Source organism: Herpailurus yagouaroundi, unplaced genomic scaffold, assembly GCF_014898765.1.
Source record: "Herpailurus yagouaroundi ecotype Mexico unplaced genomic scaffold, PumYag 255, whole genome shotgun sequence".
Lineage (NCBI taxonomy): Eukaryota > Metazoa > Chordata > Mammalia > Carnivora > Felidae > Herpailurus > Herpailurus yagouaroundi.
The window spans coordinates 1,077,633-1,088,265 of record NW_024412472.1 but is presented as its reverse complement, the minus strand read 5'-3'; the positions used below and the strand labels follow the sequence as shown (position 1 = coordinate 1,088,265).

The following is a 10,633-nucleotide window of genomic DNA, read 5'->3' as shown; positions in this document are numbered from 1 at the left end:
TTCCCAGCTTTTATCGTAATGACAAGACTTTTGTTTTGATCCCATCATGATTTCACATGTTCTGAATAGTTCTTTTGAGCTTAAGTACTCCCCACTGTAGGCTATGTACTCTTAGGGAGGGCAGGTGTGGGAAAGGTGGGAAAAAGGAAAGTAGTATAGGATTTTTTCCCAACAAGGGATAAGTCATCATCAGGCATCTTACAAAATCACTTCTTGACATTGTGGAAGAGTGAAATTGAGGATTTGGCTGCAACCTTTCTTTGAAATCAACAAGAACCACAGGTAGAATGTGAATGAAGGATTAACCCAAGGGTGGAATAGACTGTAAAAGGTTGGAAGTTTTTGTTTCAGAAATAGGATGAAGTCCAAAAAGGGTTAGCTTGAACATCTTGGGAAATGGAAACTAGACATAAGAGGGTGGATGGAGCATCTTACAGAATTACAAATGTAGGTTGATCAGGAGTATGTGAAACTCTCTCTTGGTTAATGAAAAGAGTGGAAACAACTATGATAATATTAAGATTAGAAATAATTACCAAGATATAATTACCAAGAAATAATTACCATAGGTCCCAAACCAGAATCCCTTCTAAGTTAAACAATAAACATACCCAACTTTATCCAGTTAACTGTGTTGGCAGTTTGTGTTCTGGACTGATAGTCCCACCATATCTTTTTGCATATTTCAGAAAAGAGTGTGAGTGAGTGTGTGTATGTGTATATGTGTGTGTGTGTTATATTGCTGAGAAAAATGAATGACGTCCATACCTTTTGTCAACAATAGTATTTTTTAGGTTTATTTATTTATTTATTTAGAGAGAGTGTGTGTGGGAGGGGCAGAGGGAGAGAGAGAGAGAGAGAGAGAGAGAGAGAGAGAGAGAATTCCAAGTAGGTTCCACACTGTCAGCATGGAACTTGATGTGGGGCTTGAACCCATGTCTAGAGTCAGACACTTAACTGACTGAACCATCCAGGCATCCCTGACAATAGTCTTTAATGAGAAGATAATTCTGATTTATTTAAATCCTTGTTTGAAGCCTTTTTCCATATTCATTTATTTAATTTAACAAGTATTATGTATCAAATACTATTCAAAGTTCTGTACAAATATTAACCAATACAATTCTTTTAAGAACTCTAGGGGCTATTACTCTTATCCCCATTTACAGATGATGACGTTTGCCTAGCATTATATAGTTGGTGTCACTCAAAACTCATTCATATCTCTGCTCTCTGTTGTCTCTTCAGGCAATGTGATACTGTGTGGGGTTTCTGACCAGAGAAGATGCCCAGAACTTTTGTCCAGACCATGGAGTCTCCTAATCACACTAACCTGGACCCTTCTGTTTTCTTCCTCTTGGGCATCCCAGGTCTGGAACAGTTCCACCTCTGGCTCTCACTCCCTGTGTGCTGCCTGAGCACAGCCACAGTTGTGGGCAACATCACCATCTTGGTTGTTGTTGCCACCGAGCCAGCCCTGCACAAGCCTGTGTACCTGTTCCTGTGCATGCTCTCAACCATTGACTTGGCTGCCTCCTTCTCCACAGTTCCCAAACTACTGGCCATCCTCTGGTGTGCAGCTGGACACATCTCAGCCTCTGCTTGCCTTGCACAGATGTTCTTCATTCATGCTTTCTGCATGATGGAGTCCACTGTGCTGCTGGCCATGGCCTTTGATCGCTATGTGGCCATTTGTCACCCACTCCGCTATGCCACTATTCTCACTGACACCATCATTGCCCGCATTGGAGTGGTAGCTATGGTGCGGGGCTCCATGCTCATGCTCCCATGTCCCTTCCTCATTGGGCGTTTGAGCTTCTGCCAAAGCCATGTCATTCCACATACATACTGTGAACACATGGCTGTTGTGAAGCTAGCATGTGGAGACACCAGGCCTAACCGTGTGTATGGGCTGACAGCAGCACTTTTGGTCATTGGGGTTGACTTGTTCTGCATTGGTCTCTCCTATGTCTTTATTGCAAGATCTGTCCTTCGTCTTTCATCCCATGAAGCTCGGTCCAAGGCCCTGGGGACTTGTGGTTCCCATGTCTGTGTCATCCTAATCTCTTATACACCAGCCCTCTTCTCCTTCTTTACCCATCGCTTTGGCCACCACGTTCCACTCCATATTCACATTCTTTTGGCCAATGTCTATCTACTCTTCCCACCTGCTCTTAACCCTATAGTATATGGAGTTAAGACCAAAGAAATCCGGGAAAAGGTTGTCAGAGTGTTTCAAAGGGGTCAGAGAATTGGGGTCAAGGTACCTGAGTGATCCAGTAGCATAGAAGGGACTTCATCCAGAAGAAAAGATTTTCAAGAAGAAACAGCCTTCAATATTTGAGACTGGTAAGAGGTTTTAATACGGCACTGATATCCTCCACAGTAATTTTTATACCATTTCAAAGAATAATAAATCAGAGAGGAGGTCAGTTGGTTCAGCATTCCTAACTGCCATCCAGGGAAGTATAATCTGGGGAGGTTCTTCCACTTTAGGTTACAAGAGCCTCTGCCTAGTCATAGGAACTTCCCTTACCTTCTGGCCGTCTCCTAATACATCAGGCAGGGATTTCTAACCTCATACTTCAGGTTATAGTTGTGTGTTACCATCTGCAAGGATAAGAAAATAGGATACACAGCCACAGGTAAAGAAATTAGACCTGCCAGGGACTTACATGCTTTTGCATGAATCTTATATTTTCTCCATTAGAAATTGAAACCAAGAGGAGGAAAGGGACTCACCAATACCTGCAATATTAGCAAGCGGAAGAGCCAGGCCTGACACTTAGAATGCTCTGGTACAGAACACTAGGACCTCTATGGATGAGAGTAAAGGATAGGTGAGGAGGAGCCCTTCATTCCTAAACTCCGAACATTAATCCCACAGATACATTCTTGTCTTCACCCTCTAGGAAGCCATCTTAATTCCAATTGACCTGGGTATTATTCCCTGAAAATCAACGTCCAAATATTCTTACATAGTCTTACAAGGGCCTCCCAGAGGTTGTTGACTTCTATCTCTAAACTTATAAAAGACAGTCACATATACAAACCAATCAGATTATGAAGTCTTAGCTATTAACGCATTCATTTATTTAGAAGGAAAAGAAAGCCATCCCACAATGTTAGGTAGAGGAGACACAAAACCCCAGCTGGAAATTCATAGGCCCTCCAATCTTTGGAGATTATCAATCCTGAGAGCTAAACACTAAGGAACAGGTTTCTAAAGCTTCCCTTCCTCAAAATATGAATGATACTTCTCATAGGTGGGGATAAATAGTTTGTAAATATTAGACTTCAATACAATATGCTGAAAACTGTCTATTTTTCAAAGGAAAGGAAATCATTACATTGTTCTATAGGAGGATTGTCAATGCATGGGTGGCAATGATTTTAATTATGCTATCATTCTAATCCTCAAATTGAGATATACTTAACAGATTTTAAAGATCTTTATACAAGTCTAAACACCAGCTGACTTTCAATTTCATGCTTTGCATTTACAATTGTACCTGCATACAAACCTATACCCCAACTCTGGGACAATTCTGTACTCTGTGTTTTATGTTCCCGTAAGAAACATAGGATGTTTCTATGTTCCTATAAGAAAGATTTTTTTTCCATAAAGAAAAAAATGAAGCTTTAGAAGTAAACTACCTCTAACCCAAATCTCACATGAACTTTTGGCATCTATAGCCATTGTTTCCTCCTTTATTACTGTATGTATTTATTACGAATTCCTTTTTCTGATCAAGCAAGCTTCTCAAAATATGCTCTTTGGAGTTCAGATTATCACTCACTTCTTTTTTGTTTTCACCACCTCTTCAAATTTCTTGGTACGTTACCCAATAGCAAAATTTCCCTTGACCTTAGTGACCTTTTTTATGCAAGTGTCTGGAAAATATTTTTTTGGAACTAATTATTTCTGCTTTCTTGATTCCTATTCCTTCCTACATTATAATCTGATTTCAACCACAAGTTAAAGTTTCCAGTGAAGCATATGCCATCAAAGCCACTGGTAATCTTTTCTAATGGACCTCCTTACAACAAGCTGTATTATTGACCATATATTCTTCTCCAGAATCTCTGTGCTGTGACCTCTGCGATATCACACAATCCTAGTTCTTCTTCTATGCCAATGATGTTTTCCTTCTTGTTCTTAAAGAAATTATATTAGGTCAAAAAGGAAGGTCCATAAGGAAGAAATAATTTAAAAAATTCAAAACTGAGAGGCAGCTGGGTGGCTCAGTCTGCAGAACATCTGACTTCAGCTCAGGTCATGATATCATGGTTCATGAGTTTGAGCCATGCATGGAGCTCACTGCTGTCAGTGAAGAACCCGCTTTGGATGGATACTTTGTCCCTTTCTATCTCTGCCCTTCCCCCTGGTTGTGTTCTCTTTCTCAAAAATAAATAAAACATTTAAAAATTTTTTTTAAAATTCAAAACTGAGCACAATAAGGTTAGAAACTGAAAATCAAATGTCAATATCTTTAGCTATTCAGCAACTGTAAATTCACATGCCATTGACATATCAATTTCTTCAATAAAATTAGTATGGATATTCAGAAGATAAACTTGCTCTTGGCATGATAGAATGAAAACTCATACACTACTAGAAATTTGTTTCAGATAAATAATAAGATGATTTATGATTCATGAACATTATATATATTGTAGCACTTTTATTAAATAAAAAACCCTGGATATCAAATGATAAAAAAATAAATAAATTCTACTAATCTATTTAATAAACACTACATTCTTAGAAACCTTCTTTCGGAAGAACATTTAATATGCTACTTGTACACTCTTAATTATAAAAATAGCAATATATGTGTAATGATTGTAATTTCCCATTTCTTATTAAAGCACTACCTGGGCATATGCTCATATTAATAAATTTAAAAATTTGGTGGCTCAGTCAGTTAAGCATCAGACTTTGGCTCAGGTCATGATCCATGGTTCGTGAGTTAGAGCTCTGATGAGGCTCTGTGCTGACAGCTCAGAGCCTGGAGCCTGCTTCAGATTCTGTGTCTCTCTCTCTCTCTGCCCCTCCCCTGCTCGTGTTCTGGGTCTCTCTCAAAAATAAGTAAACATTAAAAACATTAAAAAAAAAAATCTAAACGCTGGTAAATGTTACTTCGATGGAGAGACAAGTATGTTTCAAAATGGAATTTTAAAATTTTTTCAAAAAATTTAAAAAGTTATATTTTAAAAAGTTTAAATCACATAATTTAAATATATTCAACTTGATTCCCTTGGGGTCTTTGCAAAAGTTCATAGGGAAAGGAGCCAAATCCCTGCAGGAGTGAAATCATTAGGTTCTACTAAAATATCTCATTTCTGATCTATATCCGGCTGTCTATTTACATGCATACACACATGTTCAGATATAGACATACACATGTGCACATATATTCACACATACACACATATACATGTTTAGTTATTTATCAATAACTAAAACCATTTGGGCCCCCTGGAGGTTAGCTCGATTCCAGTTCCAGCAGTGTGTCTGTGATGTTTTGAAATGTTCCCTTGAGGTACTTGGGTATATAACATTCATTTTTCTTCAGGCTTAGGTCAATAGTCTTCATATCAAGAAAATCCAGAGTTAAAAACTTGCCCAGAGACTGTGATGTTTAGACAACCAAGTTCCTGGAAAATCGAACCATATATATTTTATCTTGTTTTCCTTTCAAAACTTAAGGTATTTAACTATTAAATTTAAGGGTTAGTGACAGGATGATTTTCATTTTAGACATAGATGTAAAGAGGAAAAAGGATTTAAGATTGATACTAAATGTTTTTTTCCTTCCCACAGATATAAATGTTTTTTTTCTATTGACCTAAGTTCAAGTCAGGTGGTGCAAGACAATGATGTGGGGGCTGATGGAAATATTTATTTCTCACCTTTGGCTTAAAAATCCATTTAGGTGTTCATAATGCCCACGCATCTATATAAACAACTCTTTTAACCATACAGGAATACATGCCAAGAATGGACCACCGCCAGGTCATGGAATAATGGGAAATATAGAGAGAGCAATTCTAGGTCATGAGAGTTATGTTCAAATTTCTCTTGCTGCTTACCTGCCTTCCTTTTTTTCCTTATGAGTGTCTGATTTTACTTGAGGTAGACTCCGTAAATTCTTACTTATGCCAAAATATATTTTAGGCCAATATATATTTTGTAATTTTATTTACCAGGAGAAACCTATTGTCATGTGCTAAGAATTGAGAATGCTTTAATGGAGGATGTAGTGTGAGTCCTGACAGTTGGCTTTTCTTTTTTGTAATGCTAAGTTTTGATTGCCAAGGCATCCATTTCAAAGAGGCACCCACTTCCAAGATGTTATCTCAGATAAACATATTACCAGCCACTTGACTGGATAATCCCGCACCTCCTCTGTTTTACAGATCTTGATTGATTCTGATAACTGACCTTTTGGACCACTTTTTAAATTTTCTTTCTCTTTCCCTGTGCTTTAAATTCCCATTCTTAGGTTTTAAATTCACTGATAAAGAGTGAGCCTGAGATACCCTAGGTGTCACCCTCAACTCCAATATAAGTTAGAACACCAGGCCCACCACTTCTCCCACCCCGCCTTGATGTCTCTGTGTGGCCCCAGGTGTGCCATGATTTCTAGGACTTGTAAGTAATAAACCTTGTGTCTTTCAAAGTTTTCTGATGGTTTTTGCTGAAGATATCTTGCAGTCATCATAAGAATCCCAAGGACCAGTTCAGCCACAATACTGGTTATTCATAGGCTGAGATCAGCACAAAACAGGGAGAAAAAAATCACTGCCTATAAATTCTGGAAATGAGGATTGACAATGAGTGGTAGATAAAGTAGTACTTTATGAAAGGTGAGAGAGGTGTAGCAACATCCAGAAGCACTGGCTATACACCCAGAGCTAAATATCAGTACCTTTCTCTGGAAAGAGGTATTGAATTAGACTGTTGGAAACAAATTTAAATTTGTTTTAAAGCAATAGATTAACTTCGTGATTGATACTGGGTTGCTTTCATTTAAACTTATATCACTAACAGGGCATTTGGCAAATGAATTGAACCTGTACAGAACCTAAAATTTACTGTAAGAATAAAGCCATTCCTAAATGATTAAAGTGATCTTTATGGAAAAACACATACAGAAGTTTACTTTATAGTAAGCTATAGGGGAAATATTAAGACCTGGAATTAAGCGTTGTCTGGAATTGTCAAGATTGGCTTACATTAAAGACGAAGCTGCAGACGTGGGTATTTAGAGGCACAAGGAGATACAGACTGAGGCAGACAGATGACCATAATAGTAAGAGTTTATAATTTTACAGACTAAATGTATTTTTTTAAGAGAATAATAGTACAAAAGTGCCAGAAGTTGTTTTAAAACATGCCCTCTAAGGGTTATGTTCCCAGTATTGTAACATATTTATCTGTGCTATATATATTTAAATTTTTATTTTGGTAAATGATATACAACAGTTCTTTGAATGTTGTAAACCCATTTGTAAACAATTTTCTAAATCCATTGAAAACACTGGTAAACTCAGGGTTGTAGTTTTAGTCCTAGAGGGCCTAGATATCCTAGTCTCTCTGTAATCAAGACCATCATATTTTGACTGTTTGTCTAAGTGGAGATTAATAACAAAGCAAAAATATTACCTTAAAGCCAAATAATTGGCATTAATTTGAAAACTGGCACTTTCATCAGATTTAAGTGTTAATTTGGAAAGTTTTCATATTAATACCAACTATATACTAATAAGTTGCATAAGAGGATTTCTGTGCATCCCATGATTTAAGTTATGGATATTTTGTCAAAGATGGAGTAGAAGTGTCATGCTTAAAACAATCAACTTTAATTTAGTCAACATTAAAGTCATCCTATCACTAGAACTACTCAGAATTTCTGAAATAATTTGGACCCAATTTTTCTTGCTTTAATTACTACTTCATGTGAAATTAATAGGTCTACTCCAAATTTTGTATGTATTTCTCTGATGATTGTACATTATTTTACTTTGTTGTTTGGTTTTCTTTATCATATGACCTTCTGTACTGCTGATATACATTTTTATAAAATTAACAGATTTATGTCCACTTATATAGGGCAGTTTAAATAATTTATCCTAATAGTCCAAATCAATGTATTTTATCTGTCTTTTGTCACATTAACATTTTATTGATTTATTTAGGAATCCTTTGCCTTCTGTTTCATAATGGGAATGTTTTGTTTAGTTAGTATTTTTACAGTGATTTATGCATTTACCTTCTGCTTTTATTCTTAGAGGTTCCTTTTGTATTTTCCAAATAATAGTAATTGAAATATATTTCAGTAATTTTTAAAGAATTCTGGCACCTGTACTTTTCAATATGATATCTGAGAAACAGGGTGACCCTCAGGCTATTTCCTTAGAAGAATCCTCCTATTCAGAAATTGATAGAGTGTGTCATGATTGGGCCCTGTTTCTAGCCCCATCTCCAACTTCCTAATGCCCACATGCAAAAGATTTTACTATATTTTTTCTCAAAATATGATTTATTTCAAGTCCAATGATTTTTTGTGTTTATTTTTCTGGAGTATATGTATAGTTATCAGTATTTAAATAATATATTTAAACAAAAATAGCTTCAGAAAAAATAATAACCAAACTTTGTCCTTTATAAATGGATGCCATTTGTCTATTAACGAACTCGGCAGCTATTAAGCAATAAAAAGTATTTGTTGCCTACGGTGATGAATGAATTAAAAAATGCACAGATATAAAGTAATCTATTTGGTTTAAATAATGTTTATATTCATATTCCCCGGAAGTCAGAAAAATTGGTTGTTTGGCCATTGAAATGTATCTTGGGGGAAAAGGGCAAAAGAAATGAAGACAGTGACTATGATCAAGATGTTTTCTTCTCTTATCTCTATCTAGGAGGACCCACAAATTCTATAAGATGATTAATGATCATCCTAGGTTGATGATGCTAATGTTAAACCAAACAGACCTGACCCCAGCCTCATTCATTCTTAATGGGATCCCAGGATTGGAGGACATGCACATGTGGATTTCTTTCCCATTCTGCTCCATGTATGCTGTGGCAATGGTAGGGAATTGTGGGCTCCTCTACCTCATCCTCTTAGAGGACTCCCTGCATAGGCCCATGTATTACTTTTTAGCCATGCTTTCCCTAACTGACCTTTTCATATGCTCTAGTACAATCCCTAAAGCACTCAGCATATTCTGGTTCCATTTCAAGGAAATCAGCTTCGATGGATGTCTGGTCCAAATGTTCTTTGTCCACACATTCACAGGGATGGAGTCTGGGGTGCTCATGCTTATGGCTCTGGACCGTTATGTGGCCATCTGCTACCCTCTGCGCTATTCAACTATCCTCACCAATCCTGTCATTGCAAAGGTTGGGCTTGCTACTTTCCTGAGAGGGGTGTTCCTCATCATTCCCTTCACTTTCCTTACCAAGCGCCTGCCCTACTGCAGAGGGAATATAATTCCTCACACCTACTGTGACCACATGTCTGTAGCCAAGTTATCCTGTGGAAATATCAAGGTCAATGTCATCTATGGTCTGATGGTTGCCCTCCTAATTGGGGGCTTTGACATCCTGTGCATCACAGTCTCCTACACCATGATCCTCCGGGCAGTGGTTAGCCTCTCTTCAGCAGATGCTCAGCAGAAGGCTTTCAGCACCTGCACTGCCCACATCTGTGCCATTGTTTTCTCCTACAGTCCAGCCTTCTTCTCCTTCTTTTCCCACCGCTTTGGGGGCCACACAATTCCTCCATCTTGTCACATCATTGTGGCCAATATCTATCTGCTTTTGCCTCCCACGATGAATCCCGTTGTCTATGGGGTGAAAACCAAGCAGATACGAGACTGTGTCATCAGGATCCTTTCAGGTTCTAAGAACCTCAAATCCCACAGCATATGAAAGGAATATTAGCCTGGGTTGGGTGAAAAGGGAAAGAATGCTACTCTCTTTTGTTTAGGCAGGAGAGTTTCCCAGAATAGATATATAATATTTCCAGGTAAGCATGATGGACAATTTATTCCCATTAAATTTTCTGCAGAATACCAAAGTAATTTTTCATTCCACATTACCCCCATATGAGCTTTTTACCGGCAGGTTTTCTGTGTAGCTGAGGTCTTGGTACTATTAGGTTCCAAAAAAGAAAAATACTAATGAGAAGCTGTGCCAATTATCTAGAAAACTGAATCACATGAAACTAATGATCTGGGTCTAGATGACTCAAATTGTTCTGTTTTTTACTTGTAAATGAAATTTCCAGTTTGATCATTATGATTTAACCTTGGGAAATATGTATTATACATTCTCATTATTCACAAAAGTGCTCTGTTTTCTCAGTCACTTATAAAAGACGAAACTGGAAAGTGTTCTCTGAGGTCATTAGTATCATGAAATGTAAGATCCTGGGGTCTTATGAAAAACTTGGTGACCTAGTATCTGACTGGATCTCTCCTAGAATGAGACATTCACATAATTGCTTCCTTCCCAACTAGTGGGTTGTCTGTTTTCTTCAAGATGGTTTTCAATGAATGCACAGTTTGGAAGGAGTTATGAATGATAGAACAATATGAAATATAATAAAAATGA

General features: G+C 37.4%; 2 protein-coding genes across 2 annotated transcripts; both read left to right on the top strand.

Moving 5' to 3' along the window:
• The first annotated feature begins 1,285 nt into the window (after positions 1 to 1,285).
• LOC121021202 (putative olfactory receptor 52P1) lies at positions 1,286 to 2,275 on the top strand. The gene has a single exon (XM_040461435.1). It carries the CDS (start codon positions 1,286 to 1,288, stop codon positions 2,273 to 2,275), a length of 990 nt encoding a protein of 329 aa, XP_040317369.1.
• A 6,708-nt stretch (positions 2,276 to 8,983) lies between these two features.
• On the top strand, positions 8,984 to 9,949 carry LOC121021198 (olfactory receptor 52N4-like). The gene has a single exon (XM_040461430.1). It carries the CDS (start codon positions 8,984 to 8,986, stop codon positions 9,947 to 9,949), a length of 966 nt encoding a protein of 321 aa, XP_040317364.1.
• The last annotated feature ends 684 nt before the right edge of the window (positions 9,950 to 10,633 follow it).